The sequence below is a fragment of the Schistocerca americana genome, chromosome 5, assembly GCF_021461395.2.
Source record: "Schistocerca americana isolate TAMUIC-IGC-003095 chromosome 5, iqSchAmer2.1, whole genome shotgun sequence".
Taxonomy (NCBI): domain Eukaryota; kingdom Metazoa; phylum Arthropoda; class Insecta; order Orthoptera; family Acrididae; genus Schistocerca; species Schistocerca americana.
The window spans coordinates 709,555,017-709,573,576 of record NC_060123.1 but is presented as its reverse complement, the minus strand read 5'-3'; the positions used below and the strand labels follow the sequence as shown (position 1 = coordinate 709,573,576).

The following is an 18,560-nucleotide window of genomic DNA, read 5'->3' as shown; positions in this document are numbered from 1 at the left end:
TTGAAGTAAAAAGGGCATGAGAAATGAATACGTGCTTCGTTGCCCCTAACAAGTAACACATTGAGTGCGAGGTCGCTAGTTCAGTCTTTGCTAAGGTTCATCTGAGAGTCTAGTGTTAACAGTTATGAAAGGATAAATATTAGTTGCTAATGACTCACCATGTGCATCACGAGAGCGATGGTAAATGAGTATCCGGGAGATGCAGAGATCGTCCTTCTATGTGATGTGTGTATTACACTTCATAAAATGAACCTCGTCGACTTTCAGGAAATGATGGAAACAAACCATTAACTTGCACTGCGAACGCCGAACGAAAAATGGCACGACACAGTGATCACAAAGGTTCGCACGATCAACATCGAAGGCAAACTCCTTGTGTGTTACAAACCGAGCAGAACGTTCAGTAGGTATTCGCTCTTAAAGAATGAGTATACACTCATACACGTGTAAAGGAGTGATGAGACTCATGAAATGTGATTGCATGCAACCAAACGCGAAACAGTGTCTCGTGGGGCCTATTGTGAAACTGTCTTACTTTAAGGCGTAGCTGCAGTCAGTGGGACAATATGATTTATAGGCGTGGAAAAAACAAACATCCAAAGACTGATTTGTCCACTGTTTGCATGTGGTATCAACAGCAACGTCACAAACTTTTCAGGAGGGATATTTTGCTTTGAAGGATTTTCTTACACGGACCAGGAATCAAGCAAAAGCAAGTTACACTCCTGGAAATGGAAAAAAGAACACATTGACACCGGTGTGGCAGACCTACCATACTTGCTCCGGACACTGCGAGAGGGCTGTACAAGCAATGATCACACGCACGGCACAGCGGACACACCAGGAACCGCGGTGTTGGCCGTCGAATGGCGCTAGCTGCGCAGCATTTGTGCACCGCCGCCGTCAGTGTCAGCCAGTTTGCCGTGGCATACGGAGCTCCATCGCAGTCTTTAACACTGGTAGCATGCCGCGACAGCGTGGACGTGAACCGTATGTGCAGTTGACGGACTTTGAGCGAGGGCGTATAGTGGGCATGCGGGAGGCAGGGTGGACGTACCGCCGAATTGCTCAACACGTGGGGCGTGAGGTCTCCACAGTACATCGATGTTGTCGCCAGTGGTCGGCGGAAGGTGCACGTGCCCGTCGACCTGGGACCGGACCGCAGCGACGCACGGATGCACGCCAAGACCGTAGGATCCTACGCAGTGCCGTAGGGGACCGCACCGCCACTTCCCAGCAAATTAGGGACACTGTTGCTCCTGGGGTATCGGCGAGGACCATTCGCAACCGTCTCCATGAAGCTGGCCTACGGTCCCGCACACCGTTAGGCCGTCTTCCGCTCACGCCCCAACATCGTGCAGCCCGCCTCCAGTGGTGTCGCGACAGGCGTGAATGGAGGGACGAATGGGGACGTGTCGTCTTCAGCGATGAGAGTCGCTTCTGCCTTGGTGCCAATGATGGTCGTATGCGTGTTTGGCGCCGTGCAGGTGAGCGCCACAATCAGGACTGCATACGACCGAGGCACACAGGGCCAACACCCGGCATCATGGTGTGGGGAGCGATCTCCTACACAGGCCGTACACCACTGGTGATCGTCGAGGGGACACTGAATAGTGCACGGTACATCCAAACCGTCATCGAACTCATCGTTCTACCATTCCTAGACCGGCAAGGGAACTTGCTGTTCCAACAGGACAATGCACGTCCGCAAGTATCCCGTGCGACCCAACGTGCTCTAGAAGGTGTAAGTCAACTACCCTGGCCAGCAAGATCTCCGGATCTGTCCCCCATTGAGCATGTTTGGGACTGGATGAAGCGTCGTCTCACGCGGTTTGCACGTCCAGCACGAACGCTGGTCCAACTGAGGCGCCAGGTGGAAATGGCATGGCAAGCCGTTCCACAGGACTACATCCAGCATCTCTACGATCGTCTCCATGGGAGAATAGCAGCCTGCATTGCTGCGAAAGGTGGATATACACTGTACTAGTGCCAACATTGTGCATGCTCTGTTGCCTGTGTCTATGTGCCTATGGTTCTGTCAGTGTGATCATGTGATGTATCTGACCCCAGGAATGTGTCAAAGAAGTTTCCCCTTCCTGGGCCAATGAATTCACGGTGTTCTTATTTCAATTTCCAGGAGTGTATTTAGAGCATCTATTGGGCAAAATCAGTGCTCATACCATAGTTGTAGTTCTCTTGCGCCCATTTTCCCACTCATGCTTGCTATGACGTAAGTCTTCCCTACTGTACTTGCAAGATAAGGCACACTAGAAAGAATCGTATGGAGCAGAGCATCTACAGCTTCTCGCACCACTATAAATAATTTTCCAGCCAATCTACCACCCAGATTAACAATCACCATAATTGTTTATGAACTGATGTTAGCTGAGCTTGATATAACTCTCTTGCTACCTCCAATTTCCACTGTTCCTTTCCTATGCATTTCCTCCTCGAATTCTGATTGGCCTGAGTTGAAAAGAAATTCCTTCCTGGACAATGGTATATGTTTGTTTATCTTATATACGAATTTTCGGGCCGATTCCACAGTTTGCTGTGCATCGTCACGTCGATGCTTTGTTTGAAATTTCGTTTACCTCACATCTTCCAACTCCGTAGCACTTTTTTAAGTTGTGCAACCATCCACAACTTTCCTGGAAACCACTGTAACCTATGTCGCGCGCCATTTGATGTGCATAACCTAGTAGGTCTCTATCATGCACACACTGTGAACTGTATCGAGCACCCTTGAAACGCAGTAACACAAGTTTTGCAACAGGTGAGCCTTGTCCTCCCTTGAATATTCGTTTTTCTTATGCATTACACGGTCACATTGCTGCGGACTTATTCGAAATTGGCTCATAATTGTTTTTTACTATGCTGCGGATGATTTTTCAAGTACGTAATTCGGGTAAGTACCCGCTCCTTTGACTACTATCGTCCTTACTATGTTTCAGTGGAGACGGGATTTGTGACTCCCCGTCCGGCAAGGATGGTGGACTACATCGATACCTGTTTCAGTATCACTTTCAATTGTTAAGCATTTATCATCTTAATTTTATTCCTCATGGACTCTTCCGCACAGTAGAGCTTATATGTGTGTGTGAAATCTTATTGGACTTAACTGCTAAGGTCATCAGTTGCTAAGCTTACACACTACTTAACCTAAATTATCCTAAGGACAAACACACACACACCCATGCCCGAGGGAGGACTCGAACCTCCGACGGGATCAGCCTCACAGGTAGAGCTAATAGGACAACACACATTCCACTGACTCATCTTGCAGAAACGCTAATATTTCTTCTGCCACTTCTTTCACACTCTTCTGAAATTCCTTGCATTGCTTTCTTCTGAAATTGTTGTTGTAGATATAATGCAATGCCTGCTTTGTTTATTGCTGACATTGCTCTGCTTTGTATCAACGCCACTAGCACTGCAGCACTTTTGTGAGTTACTTGTCGATTAAGTAACTCAGCCGCGCTCACCACTGGATAACTCTAAACTTGCCTCCTGTTGCTATCAGTAGCCAATATCTTGGTTGCGCGGTAGACAGTACGTGGGCTGTCGAATGCCGTAAATATTATTGGCCTTTTGCGACCTCACACTCAAGGGTACTGTGTAGTTGTAATTGTTTGCAATGAAGCTTGAAGTAAACGGACTATGGATGTCAAAAGCATTATGACCCATGGGATTCAACGACAACTTCAGTCTCTCGGCACGAAGATGTGACAGAAGAGAGACGATGACATAAGAGATGGAAATGAAATGTCTGAAAATTAATAGGCAAAAAATACACCTCCGGGAAAAAAATAATGCTCCTGGAAAAATGACATCGATTTTCACCCGACCACACAGTATATCACCTGGGGCACAGTAGATGTACTGATGATGGTTTCAGCGTCGTCCGCCATTAGATAGCTTGGTTGTATACCCACCAGAGCCAGAAGAGTCAGTGTGGCACAGATGGGTGAAGCAGACTTGCAACCATGCCACTGAGATGTACTTGTGCTTCCTACAGTCAAATGAGCGAGTCTCGAAGGGATCATATTGTGGTTCTCTGAGTGGTGGGATTGATTGTCTCTTCGGAGGACTGCCGCGTAAGTTGCGTGTGCTGCGTCAGTTGTGCAACGATGCTGGTATGGTCACGTGAACACTCTCACACCCGTAGACGTGGTTCTGGACGCCTACACAGCACACACGCCCGCCAGAACAGACGTATTGTTAGGGTAGCAACGGCAGACCGCACAGCTATCATAGTACACTACTGGCCATTAAAATTGCTACACCACGAAGATGACGTGCTACAGACGTGAAATTTAACCGACAGGAAGAAGATGCTGTGATATGCAAATCATTAGCTTTTCAGAGCATTCACACAAGGCTGGCCCCGGTGGCGACACCTACAACGTGCTGACATGAGGAAAGTTTCCAACCGATTTCTCATACACAGCCGGCCGGTGTGGCCGAGCGGTTCTAGGCGCTTCAGTCTGGAACCGCGCGACCGCTACGGTCGCAGGTTCGAATCCTGCCTCGGGCATGGATGTGTGTGATGTCGTAAGATTAGTTAGGTTTAAGTAGTTCTAAGTTCTAGGGAACTGATGACAGATGTTAAGTCCCATAGTGCTCAGAGCCATTTGAACCATTTTTTTTTTTCTCATACACAAACAGCAGTTGACCGGCGTTGCCCGGTGAAACGTTGTTGTGATGCCTCGTGTAAGGAGGAGAAATGCGTACCATTACGTTTCCGACTTCGATAAAGGTCGGATTGTAGCTTATTCGCATTGCCGTTTATCGTATCGCGACATTGCTGCTCGCATTGGTCGAGATCCAATGACTGTTAGCAGAATATGGAATCGGTGGCTTCAGGAGGGTAATACGAAACTCCGTGCTGGATCCCAACGGCCTCGTATCACTAGCAGTCGAGATGACTGTCATCTTATCCGCATGGCTGTAACGGATCGTGCAGCCACGTCTCGATCCCTGAATCAACAGATGGGGACGTTTCCAAGACAACAACCATGTGCACGAACAGTTCGACGACGTTTGCAGCAGCATGGACTATCAGCTCGGAGATCACGACTGTGGTTACCCTTGACACTCCATTACAGACAGGAGCGCCTGCGATGGTGTACTCAACGACGAACCTGGGTGCACGAATGGCAAAATGTCATTTTTTTGGATGAATCCAGGTTCTGTTTACAGCACCATGGTGGTCGCATCCGTGTTTGGCGACATCGCGGTGAACGCACATTGGAAGCGTGTATTCGTCATCGCCATACTGGTGTATCACCTGGCGTGATGGTATAGGGTGCCATTGCTTACACGTCTCGGTCACCTCTCGTTCGCATTGACGCCACTTTGAACAGTGGACGTTACATTTCTGATGTGTTACGACCCGTGGCTCTACCATACAGAAGATTCCTGCGAAACTCTACATTTCAGCAGGATAATGCACGACTGCATGTTGCAGGTCCTGTACGGGCCTTTCTGGATACAGAAAATGTTCGACTGCTGCCCTGGCCAGCACATTCTCCAGATCTCTCACCAATTGAAAACGTCTGGTCAATGGTGGGCGAGCAACTGGCTCGTCACAATACGCCAGTCACTACTCTTGATGAATTATGGTAACGTGTTGAAGCTGCATCGGCTGCTGTACCTGTACACGCCATCCAAGCTCTGTTTGACTCAATGCCCAGGCGTATCAAGGCCGTTATTGCGGCCAGAGGTGGTTGTTCTGGTTACTGATTTCTCAGGATCTATGCACCCAAATTGCGTGAAAATGTAATCACATGTCAGTTCTAGTATAATATATATGCCCAATGAATACCCGTTTATCATCTGCATTTCTTCTTGGAGTATCAATTTTAATGGCCAGTAGTGTAGAATTAAGATTCTTTGTGAACCCAGACGTGTTAACACGAAATGCTGCGAACCGGTTATTAGAGGTGGGATTATGGGCACGCACACCTCTAGCCCGTCATCCACTCACGCCACAGCGTCGACGTGCACGGCTCGACTAGTGCCGTCAGAGGACCACTTGGAAGATGGTGTGGCGCGCCGTGGTCTTCAGCCACGAAAGCAGGTTCTTCCTGCACGCAAGTGATTGTCGTTTGCGCCTACGACGTAGGTCTGCTGCGTTCGTCCAAGACTCTCTGGCCCTACCGCATGTCTTACAGTCTGTTGTGTGATAAGCTACAACTCTCGTTAACCTTTAGTGTTTCTGGAGAGTACGCTAACGAGCGTTTGGTACGTGCGAATTGTTGTTGGGCCCGTTCTTTTGCGATCTTAAAAACGGGAAGGTTTTGTGTCGTCACAACAGGGTAATGCTCACCCACACACTGCCCTTGAACTCAACGTGCTCTGCAACACGTGCAGCAACTTCCCTGGCCAGCACGATCTCTGGACTTCGCTTCAGTCGAGCTCCTGTGCGATGTGATGGGACAAGAAGTGCCGCGTGCAACTCGTCAACCAACAACACTTCCGGAAGTATGTGAACTCCTTTAACGAAATTCCTGAACTAGACATGATAATGGTTCAAATGGCTCTGAGCGCTATGGGGCTTAACTTCTGAGGTCATCAGTCCCCTAGAACTTAGAACTACTTAAACCTAACTAACCTAAGGACATCACACACATCCATGCCCGAGGCATGATTCGAGCCTGCGACGTAGCGGTCGTGTGGTTCCAGACTGTAGCGCCTAGAACCGCTCGGCCACTCCGGCCGGTTCCACATGTTAAATTACTAGTGTATGGAAAGGTAAACCTGACAGTATGGTTCTGGAAAACGGCATTTCTGTAGTTTTTACTAGGCTAGCGCGTACGTGCCACGTTCATATCCTGGAAGTTTATCTGGTGAAGCTGTCCTCACACGGGACGTGTTTTGCATCGTGATGCGCACAAGGCTAGTGCGCACTAAGAAAGGAACTGACACGTGACGCGGAACGTAAAGTGCTCTCCAGCGCCTGTTGTTACGAGGGTGATTTGAAAAGTTCTCGGGACGGAATAGAAAAAGCAGCACTGGAACTTTTTCTTTATTTTTCAATGTAGTCTCCTTGTAGATTAATGCACTTGGCCCAACGATGATCCAGTGCCTTTATCCCATATCGAAAATGAGTTTCCTCCAGGCCTGAAAAATAGCTGTCAACTCCGGCTATCAGTTCTTCTTTTGAAGTGAATCTTCGTCCACCAAAAAGTATTTTCAGTTTTGGGAAGAGATGGAAGTCTGACGGTGCCGTATCAGGTGAATAGGTCGAGTGTGGCAACAATTCATACCTTTGTTGGTGTAATTTTGCCATGGCGACGGCACGTGTGTGCGGGCGCGCGTCGTGAGTTGCGGCACCTATCTTTCAGATATTTTTTTCGTTTCCAATTCTGCAGTTAAAATGTGATATACCCCTTCAGATGACATCTGGCAAGGGTGAGAAATTTCACGCACTTTCAATCGGCGATTCTCCACGAACATTTTGTGCACTTTTGCAATGATTTCTGGAGGAGTGATACAGTTTGGCCGACCACTGCGCGGATCATCATCCAAGATCTCCAGACCAAATTTAGATTCATTTGTCCGCTTGGCAACAGTTGAATATGAAGGACCAGAGTCCTCCAGTGTATTCTGAAAACCGGCATGAATGGCCTTTGCTTTCACACCTTTCTTTACGAAGTACTTAATCACTGCTCAAATCTCGATTTTTTCCATCTTCGCAAATCACTACACGGGAACAATAACAGAGTTACGTCACCGCCACAGAGCACTGACGTGCCACGTGTTTACGGGCAACACCCAATGAATATCAGGTGAACAATTCGTTGCGCTAGCGCTGACTTTTCGTGGTGATTCCGAGAAGTTTTCAAACCACCCTCGTATTTACGTATAGCGTGTAAAGAACAGTTTTTCTAGAAAATGGATGCACGTAAAATTGCTAGGTCACCTCCTTCAAAGACGCTTATGTTCTCATCCCTTCTCAAATGCATCCTATGTTCTTCTGTCTGAAGTACACGTAAAGAATTCGATGCTCGTGAACATGGTACAAGCCAAAATGAAAAGTTCCATGTGCCATCAGGAACGGCATTAGCTTTTGAAACTTTAATTACAAGTAGTGCGATGCAAATATCTAATAACCTTCCACAGACAATAAAAATTACTTCGTCATCGTCCCTTTTTACTAAAACCCGAAAGCTATTTTTATTAGATCTGTGCTTCTGTCCTTTAGCAGAATTTTTTCAACAAGATAGATTTGTAACAACAAAGTGCAAAAATCACGTACTGCAAGAAATGAAAGATCTCTTGTACGTAAAGCAGAAAGCAATAACTTAACATGTGCAGTATTTATGTTAAATTTTCTGTGGTCCTTGTAAGAGTGCTGTGTGTGTGTGTGTGTGTGTGTGTGTGTGTGTGTGTGTGTGTGTGTGGGTGGGTGCGTGCCTGTTTACATTCTTACAGAACATTTACGAAGGCATTATGTATCCTAAAAACTGGAAATATTTTTGGATGCACAAATACACTCCTGGAAATTGAAATAAGAACACCGTGAATTCATTGTCCCAGGAAGGGGAAACTTTAGTGACACATTCCTGGGGTCAGATACATCACATGATCACACTGACAGAACCACAGGCACATAGACACAGGCAACAGAGCATGCACAATGTCGGCACTAGTACAGTGTATATCCACCTTTCACAGCAATGCAGGCTGCTATTCTCCCACGGAGACGATCGTAGAGATGCTGGATGTAGTCCTGTGGAACGGCTTGCCATGCCATTTCCACCTGGCGCCTCAGTTGGACCAGCGTTCGTGCTGGACGTGCAGACCGCGTGAGACGACGCTTCATCCAGTCCCAAACATGCTCAATGGGGGACAGATCCGGAGATCTTGCTGGCCAGGGTAGTTGACTTACACCTTCTAGAGCACGTTGGGTGGCACGGGATACATGCGGACGTGCATTGTCCTGTTGGAACAGCAAGTTCCCTTGCCGGTCTAGGAATGGTAGAACGATGGGTTCGATGACGGTTTGGATGTACCGTGCACTATTCAGTGTCCCCTCGACGATCACCAGTGGTGTACGGCCAGTGTAGGAGATCGCTCCCCACACCATGATGCCGGGTGTTGGCCCTGTGTGCCTCGGTCGTATGCAGTCCTGGTTGTGGCGCTCACCTGCACGGCGCCAAACACGCATACGACCATCATTGGCACCAAGGCAGAAGCGACTCTCATCGCTGAAGACGACACGTCTCCATTCGTCCCTCCATTCACGCCTGTCGCGACACCACTGGAGGCGGGCTGCACGATGTTGGGGCGTGAGCGGAAGACGGCCTAACGGTGTGCGGGACCGTAGCCCAGCTTCATGGAGACGGTTGCGAATGGTCCTCGCCGATACCCCAGGAGCAACAGTGTCCCTAATTTGCTGGGAAGTGGCGGTGCGGTCCCCTACGGCACTGCGTAGGATCCTACGGTCTTGGCGTGCATCCGTGCGTCGCTGTGGTCCGGTCCCAGGTCGACGGGCACGTGCACCTTCCGCCGACCACTGGCGACAACATCGATGTACTGTGGAGACCTCACGCCCCACGTGTTGAGCAATTCGGCGGTACGTCCGCCCGGCCTCCCGCATGCCCACTATACGCCCTCGCTCAAAGTCCGTCAACTGCACATACGGTTCACGTCCACGCTGTCGCGGCATGCTACCAGTGTTAAAGACTGCGATGGAGCTCCGTATGCCACAGCAAACTGGCTGACACTGACGGCGGCGGTGCAGAAATGCTGCGCAGCTAGCGCCATTCGACGGCCAACACCGCCGTTCCTGGTGTGTCCGCTGTGCCGTGCGTGTGATCATTGCTTGTACAGCCCTCTCGCAGTGTCCGGAGCAAGTATGGTGGGTCTGGCACACCAGTGTCAATGTGTTCTTTTTTCCATTTCCAGGAGTGTAAATACAAATTGCTAGCGAACTAGGTGTTTCGTTGGCTGCAATCTTTCAGTTCATTGGTCCACGTTACTTGACAAGTTCATAAAATAGAACAAACTAAGTCCTGAATGGAGAACGCTCTTTTACGTACATAACATAAAATATTACATAAAACATATCTTTTAAATTTGAAATAAATTCCAAAGTTGAGTTAGAACACAGGAAATCCAGAACATTATAACCACCCACCTAACAGCGGGTATGTCCATCTTTGGCACATATAATAGCGGTTATGTGCATCGTAGCATGCAAGCCATGAAGCCTTAATAGGCAGCTGGAGGGATCGGCACCACATCAGAACACACAAGTCACCTAATCCCCGTATATTCCAAGTTGGGCAGAGGGGAGGGGGGGGAGGGGGTGGCAGCATATCAGTCGGAACTCTCCAGTGTTCCTCGAACCACTTCATTATATCCCTGGCCTTGTGGCAGGGCGCATTATCTTGTTGAAAAACGCCAATGCCGTAGGGAAACATGCTCGTCATGAAGTTGTTACGTGGATTTCAAACAGTGTAGTATACTCCTTGTCTTTTATGGTGCCTCCACTTGATCAAAGAATGCCCGTTATGCCCAGAGCATAATCGAGCCGCCACCAGCTTGTCTCCATCCCGCAGTACAGGTCTCAAAGAGCTGTTTCGTCCAGTGCTGATGGTAACGTGCACATTTCAGTCCTAGTTGTCGACGTAGTGGTGTTAAGACTGCCAGCTGAATGGCTCGTCAGCTGTGGAGGCCCATCGTTAGGAGTAGTTGGTGCACTGTGTGTTCAGGCACGCTTGCACCTTGCCCAGAAATAAAGTCTGATGTCAGTTTCGCCACATTGCACCACCTGTTCTGTTTTACGAATCTCTTCAGCATATGACGTCCGACATCTGTAATGAGGAGTGGTCACCAAACCCCCACGACATCTATAAGTGGTTTCATCGCGGTTCCGGCACGTGTTGAACACACTCACTCGAGCACTTCTCGAACACCCTACAAATCGTGTAGTTTCGGAAATGCTCGTACTGAGCCTCTGGTCCATCACAACCTGCCCTCAGTCGAAGTCAGATATATCAGACGCCTTCCCAATTGTACACACTGGTAACACACTCACTGGTACTATATGCACCATGTGTCTCTGACTAGCAGTCATTCCTTGCCACGTGACGTTGATATCACCTGGACGGTTTTATATCGATAGAAGGTTGGTGATCATAATGTTCTGGCTGATCAATGTACACACAGGAAGAAGGACACGAACTGTCAGAGCTATATAAAATAGCTATCGTCTCTACTCAACTTACAGTTAAAGTCTTTTACTGTAAAAGGACCTGGTCATGAGCGAATTCCCTATGGTTGATCACATTAAGGTTGGTACATTTTTCTCAAAAACCATTTGTTCAAAAGAAACCAAATTTGAGGTATAAATAAGTTGTGATATGTTCATCGAAGTGTAGAGATTATGTGGTAGTAGCACTGTTGTTACAGTATAAACCCCCAAAAGAGCTTTCCTTTCCCTTTTTTTTCTTGTGCTTGTGCCTTTTTCCCGCAGTGATGCAGGGTCGGCATGGTTAATCGGAATTGGCAAGGTTAAATTAAGGGGTGGCCGGATGCGCTTCCTGCCGCCACCTCGTACCCCCCCAGGACGGAATTAGTGTACGCCAACTGTCTGTGTCTAGTGTAATCCATGGAATAGTGCAAATGTGTTCAGATGTCTGCGAGCCGTGTAACTGAGGTGGAACGAGGGGACCAGCCCGGTATTCAGCTAGGGGGATGTGGAAAACCGACTAAAAACCACATCCAGGCTGGCCGGCACACTGGCCTCCGTCGTTAAGCCACACGGTGGATTCGATCCGGGGCCGGCGCGCCTACCCGAGTCCAAGAAGCAGCTCATTAGCGCTCTCGGCTAACCTGGCATAAACCCCCAAAAGGGCATGTGATCAAAAATTGACATTTAAAAAAAATATCTATTTGTCAATCCTTTTGTTTTATTGAAACAGTTCTAATACTTTTTAATGGAAGTGGTAACATTAATCTCTGTTACAAGTTTCATTGATATAAATGTATTTTTTTTTTCAGAGAAATTGTATTTAATACTAAAAATCTCGTAATTTGGAAAAATGCATTTAAAGTTTTCACACAATTTTTCAACCTACATACATACTTATAATTGTCCCCACTGCCTGTTTCTGTATGCTCGAGCTTATGTTTGGGGCCTTGTTTTGAGTTCTGGCCTCTTTTGTCATTTATAGGGCACTTTCCTCTGCGTCGCACACCCTCAGCTGGTCAATTGACAGACCCACATTCTTCATGTTCACCGCAGGCTCAATGTGTATTACTGAACACTTTTAGCTTGCTGGATGATCCATCACTGAAACACAATACTTTTAGGAGTTTGAGATACCGAAAAGTCCTGTTTTAGGCACGTGTTCCCACATACGGTTACTGAAACTTTCGTTGTGATTTTGAGTTTTCCCATGGATTCATTAAGCAAGCAAGTCTCTGTAGATAGCTTTTATGTGCTATTGACATTGGTAGGGGATGGTTATGTCTACATTCACTAACACTAGCTCTCTGATATCTACACCATGACTCAGGGCGTTTTGGAGAAAGTGAAAAACAGGTATCTTCTGCTACCTTTAATCCTCTTGCTACTGTTAGACATCCTTATTTTGCACATATTTACGATCTTCACGAATAAAATATAACTATAAACACAATAAGATTACCTCCTAAAATCAAGTAATATTTTAGATTACTATTAAGAGTGAAATGAGAACACGATGCTGAACCGATGTTCAGCTGTTGCCTGCGCCTGCACTGTGTTGATCATCTTGCAAAACAGTCTTGAAATAATAAATGAAGACAAAGAACGTGCCTTTGCAGCTGGTATAAACAGCTCAGTTGACATCAGACAGAAAAGGGAGTGACGCTGTTTTCCCATTAATATGCGCCAAACATCCAGAAAACACACATAGACTGGTTGAGAAAGGATTGTAGTACAAGTTAACACAACAAAATCGTTATTTCGAACGATTTTCTCATCGTGTTTCCCTTAACGTGTCCTGAATAATTCAACGAGCGATATATCATTAACCAATTTTTAACTTTCACTAGTCGTACCAAAAAATTACGCGTTTTCGAGCTTATCAATGTGCTGGTGCTTTCGAACAGCATATATTCACAGCGCGACTGTTGTATTATAAAAAAGGCCAAATATGCCTCTTGAACTGTTTGTGATGCGACGCCTCTTGGATCTCGCTGGCGACGTTCCTCACGACGCTGCAGAGTTCTGTCTCTTCCGGATCTGCCCCTGGCGCTTTGGAACGCTCTGAGACGTGACATCGGTGGCGCGGCCTGCAACGCGGCGCTACTCACCCTGTCGCGGGCCCAGGGCGGGGCGACGCAGGAAGCGACGGCGACCAGCGGGGCGCGGAAGCGGCGGGCGAGGCCGGCCATGCAGTCACCGGAGAAGACCTCCACCAGCAGCAGGTCGAACTGGGCGGCCGAGGCGAGCAGCCGGCGCACCGCGGGTGCGGCGTAGGCGGCGCGGCAGTAGTCGGCCGTGAGCGACCACAGCTTAGCCCAGTCCCGCACCCCGGACACCAGGGTAGCCTCCTGCACTGGCAGCTGCGCAGGAACCGCGACAACCACAGATACTGTAGCACATTCGACGAACACCACGTTCAGTGACAAAGACAAAATTCATCATGTCATACTGTCATGCAGGATGTAAGACTGGCCCAGAATTGACCCTTTTTTAATGTGCAAAACGGCAGTGCCCACGGTGTAACCTATATGTATCACTTGTTCATAATCAATGATGTTCACAGCTGTGGTAAAAGCCAACTCTTGCAATATTGCTACACCGATCAATCAAAACATTATGACGACTGCCCAATGAGACGTCCGATGCAGCCTGGTGGTGGCAACACGGCAGACACGGACGGGATCAACCCAGCAAAAGGGTTGCAAATGAGCAAATCCATTGACATAAGCGACTTTGGCAAAGAGAAGATTGTTATTAAGTAGAGCCTGTGAACGAGTATCTCGAAAACGGCGAAGCTGGTCCAATGATCATGTGCTAATGTCGTGAGCATCTATGGAAAGAGGTAGAAGGATAGCGAAACAACCACTAGGCACCAAATGGCTGGACGTCCACTACTCTTCACAGAACATGCTGGTTGGAGGATGGTCTCCTCTGTAAAGTAGGATAGATGGTGATCCCTGACATGTCTGCCGAAACAGCACAAGTGTTTCAGAGCACACTGTTTATCGTACGTTGCTGAACATGGAGCTCCACAGCAGACCTCCCCTACGTGTTCATGCACTGATCAACAACATCGTCAGTTATGATTGCAGTGGGCATGGGACCGTCCATATTCGACTGTCGATCAATGGAAATGTGTCAGCTCTTGAAGTGAATCACATTTTTGCTATACTAGGTCGATGGTCGCCTCCAAAAGCGCTGTCGTCGAGGTGAACGGCTGTTCGAAACACGCAACGCGCCACGGACGCAGGCTGGTGGGACCAGCATTATGATGTAGGAGACATACTCCTGTGCTTGCATGGGACCTGTGGTAGTAATAGAAGACACACTGTTATCTCTAAACGCCGGCCACGTTAGTGTGGGGTGATACTCTGATGTGCTGTGTGATGTGACTGTGTCCCCAGCTCCTCATTTTCATACATGTGTTTTCAAGATGCATCTAATCTGTTTTTGCTAGGTAAACTTCTGCACTGAATCTGGTTCAGGAATCGCATGCCCACTTTCAAGTGCAGTATTTTTTCTTCACCCTGTATATGAAGGGCTTATTTCGAACCATAGCTCCATGGTGGATGTGAGTCAGATGTCCTAGCTGTCTACACAACGAGCCACAATGGCTGGTACGTTGGCTGCTGTAATCGTGTGTGCCGTTTATGCTTAGTACATCCGTCCTCCATGGTCCGGATAGTTTGCTCAATATATGCCATGCCGCAGCTACAAGGAATGCGATATAAACCCACCTTACGCACACCAAGATCATCCTTAACAGAACTCAAAAGCGCTCTTATTTTAGATGGAGCTCGGAAAACACGTTTCACATCGTATTTCCGTAAAATACGACCGATCTTGTTGGAAGTGTTTCCTACGTAAGTCTAAAAGGAGTAGACTTACGTGTTGACTCAGAATTATCATCACTCACCCGATGTACAGTGGTCGATAGCGCAATGCACGTTCAATCTGTCTATCACTATAACAATTTTGACGAAACGTAACTTCATAATGGGACAGCTCAACTGGCAAAGTCTCAGCGTCGGAAACGACATGTGCCCTGTGTACCAAGGTACGAAGTACCCCTTCACGCTGAGCCGGATGGTGACAACTATTAGCCTGTAAGTACAGGTCGGTGTGAGTACGTTTCCTGTAGACTGCATGTCCCAATGATCCATCATCCTTCCTCCCATGTGCGCTGTCCTTAGGTTAGTTAGGTTTAAGTAGTTCTAAGTTCTAGGGGACTTATGACCACAGCAGTTGAGTCCCATAGTGCTCAGAGCCATTTGAACCTTCCTCCCAACCAACACGTCAAGAAAGGGAAGGCAACCATCCTCTTCCACCTCCATCGTAAAACGAATGTTCGGGTGGATCGAGTTCAGATGTTCTAGAAAGGCATTCAAATTCTCCCTACCATGAGGCCAAACAACAAAGGCATTGTCAACATATCTAAATAAGCAGGTGGGTTTGAAAGGCGCCGACTCCAATGCACGTTCCTCGAAGTCTTCCATAAACAAATTTGCGATCACAGGAGACAACGGACTACCCATCGCAACTCCATCTGTCTGCTCGTAATACTGGCCACTAAATAAAAAAATAAATGGATGTCAACACATCCCGAAAGAGATTAGTTAATTCAGCACCAAACCTAGTTAACCGCAACGAATCAGACAGAGGAACACGAGTGGAGAGAGAGACCACAACGAAACTCACTACAATATCAGAGTCATTCAACCGCAGTCCCTCCAAGCGACTTAAAAAATTAGCTGAGTTCCTGATATGATGTTCACACCGACCTACTTGTGGACTCAACAGAGAAGCAAGATGCTTGGCTAAACGATATATCGGAGCACCGATGTTACTCACTATAGGATGGAAAGGAACCCCTTCCTTGTGAACCTTCGGAAGGCCATATAGCCTAGGGGGAACAGCACTATAGGTGTTAAGACTCTTGATAGTGTCCTGCGACAAACCACTTTTCTTCAGGAGCCTGTTGGTCTTTCTCTCAACACTTTTTGTGGGGTCAGTGTCGATTCTGCGATACGCTGAATCAGATAGTAAACGTTGCATCTTTTGCACATAATCCTGTTTATTTAAAACAACGGTGGCATTGCCCTTGTCCGCAGGTAAAATAACAATATCAGGATCAAGTTTCAGAGAGCGTAAAGCAGCCCTCTTTGCCACTGTTACATTTCTCTTGGGTAGACGAACCCTAGTCAACACACGGCATGCCTCCCTCCTAACCTCCTCTGCAGCGTCAGGATGTACTTTGCAAACTGCCTGTTCAATTGAATAAAATCAACTGCCGGCAAACTCTTCGAAGTGGGTGCAAATTTAAACCCTAACCAAGCACGGATAAGGTTGCGTCGTCAAAAGATTTCTCTGTGAGATTTGCCACAGAACATCGAGATATAACAGTAGACTCCACCCAATGAAAACGTTCAAACTTTTCCAAATGCCGGGCAGTAACGAATCGTGTTCCCAGTCAGCTTGAAAGTGAAATCAGACAATCACGACGGTGGAGTACCGATGTACTGAGCATAAACGGCACACATGATTACAGCAGCCAAGTAGATCTGCTGTTGCCGAACATTGCTTGCAAATTGGTCACCCCATGTTGAATAATAACATTGAGATATTGGAATGCACGTCCAGCTATAGGGACAGTGTTATTAAGGAGGCAGTTGAGATTAGATTAGCGAGCAACCTCGTTAACAGGGATGGAGGTTTTTGTTTAAGCTCTGTTTGGTATCCGGCTCTCTCCCTTGTCAAAAAACAGAGGGACAGAGTCAATGCTACCTCACCTGCGAGTTCGTAGTCTCACTATCGACAGCTCTGACTTTGGTTATCTTTGGTGGCACTTGTGTTCAGTGTGTGTGTTATCTTTCATGCATCAATCCGAGAACCGAGGTTTTAAATTTGCATGTACATCGCCTGTCCGTTGTAGTTTGCCTTGAAAATGGCGGGGTGTTCTCCCGCTGAAATACCAGCGGTCGCTGAAAGTGTTACCTGGCTGAATTCCCGGAAGTTATTTGAAAGTTGTATATGCCAGGAGAAACTCATGTCTTACATTGTTTTATAATGTCAGTTATGTTTTGTATATTCACTTTAGCTCGGAACTCATCATTTCTGTTTTTATCCATCCAAGTACGTCGAGCCAAATCCCCAAGGAAATTCGTTTCACATTCTTCTGTTCTCTTTTCATCTCTCTTCTTATTAGTCCAGTTTTCCCATCCATAGAGTGGGGCTGGTATGGCCAAACCCTTATAGAAACTTAATAGAGTACCTCTTCTCAGCGTTCTGCTTAAGGTTCCTCAGAAATAGTTAAACAGGGCTCACTTTTTTGTATTTAATTTCTTGTAGTGGTGTTGTTGTGCTCTTCGCTACAGAGACTGGTTTGATGCTACTCTATCCTGTACAAGCTTCTTTATCTCCAAGTAACTACTGCACCCTACATCCTTCTGAATCTGCTGAGTGTATTCATCTCTTTGTCTTCCTCAACGATTTTTACCCTCCACGCTTCCCTCCAGGACCAAATTGGTGATCCCTTGATGCCTCAAAACGTGTCCTACCAACTGATCCCTTCTTCTAGTCTAGTTGTGCCACATATTCCTATTCTCCCCAGTATCAATGACGTTCTTCTTAGAACTCTATAGCAAGTTGTTGTTTCTGCTTTCCTTCAATTTTTAGTTCATTTTCGGATTCGAAGTCGTTCTTCTTTCTTTTTGCACTTTATATTCACCATATATTCTAATGGCAAATGGTAAAATATCTTTTGTTAACATTTCTAAACTACTATGCTGCTTCTTTTCTAGATGATAGAATGAGAGAATATAAGCCAGAATCGGTAATAAATGCAGTTCTTCCATCAATATTTCAGTGGTCATAATCTGTGACCTCTGTAAATTATTTAAATTTAATTTTGTCTTCCTAATCTTAATGTTTTATAATGGCATTTTTAGTATTTTTGTAGTCTAATATCTGAACTATATTTTTAGATTGGAACTACGTATAATTTTTTTGTCTGACACCTCTTGCCCAGCTTGGGGAGTGCAGCAACTTGATGTGGCATGCACTAAACAAGCTGCTGGAACTTTTTGACTCACTTTCCAAGAAAATGAGAAACTCATGAAATTTCAGGTAAATATCATGGGAAGTGGTAGAAAATTTGACGAAATGATAGGCAAAAGAGCTGTCATTAGAAGACAATTTCGAAAAACAGTGAAAATATTCAAAAAATAATGAAAGTACGCGAAAAATAATGAAAATGTGATGAAAATTAAGGAAGAAACGCCTAGTCTTATTCAATGACTCTGTTGACGCCTTTTGTTGTGATTTTCTGATATTCTGAGGAAAACATGCAAAAGCC

At 46.7% G+C, this 18,560-nt stretch overlaps 1 protein-coding gene across 1 annotated transcript in view; it reads right to left on the bottom strand.

Moving 5' to 3' along the window:
• The window catches only part of LOC124616101 (UDP-glucosyltransferase 2-like), a 111,651-nt gene that overhangs the window by 57,702 nt on the left and 35,389 nt on the right, over nucleotides 1-18,560 (bottom strand). Inside the window, exon 4 of the mRNA XM_047144361.1 lies at nucleotides 13,315-13,566. Within this exon, the coding sequence (XP_047000317.1) occupies nucleotides 13,315-13,566 (252 nt within the window). The remainder of the gene's footprint in view (nucleotides 1-13,314; nucleotides 13,567-18,560) is intronic.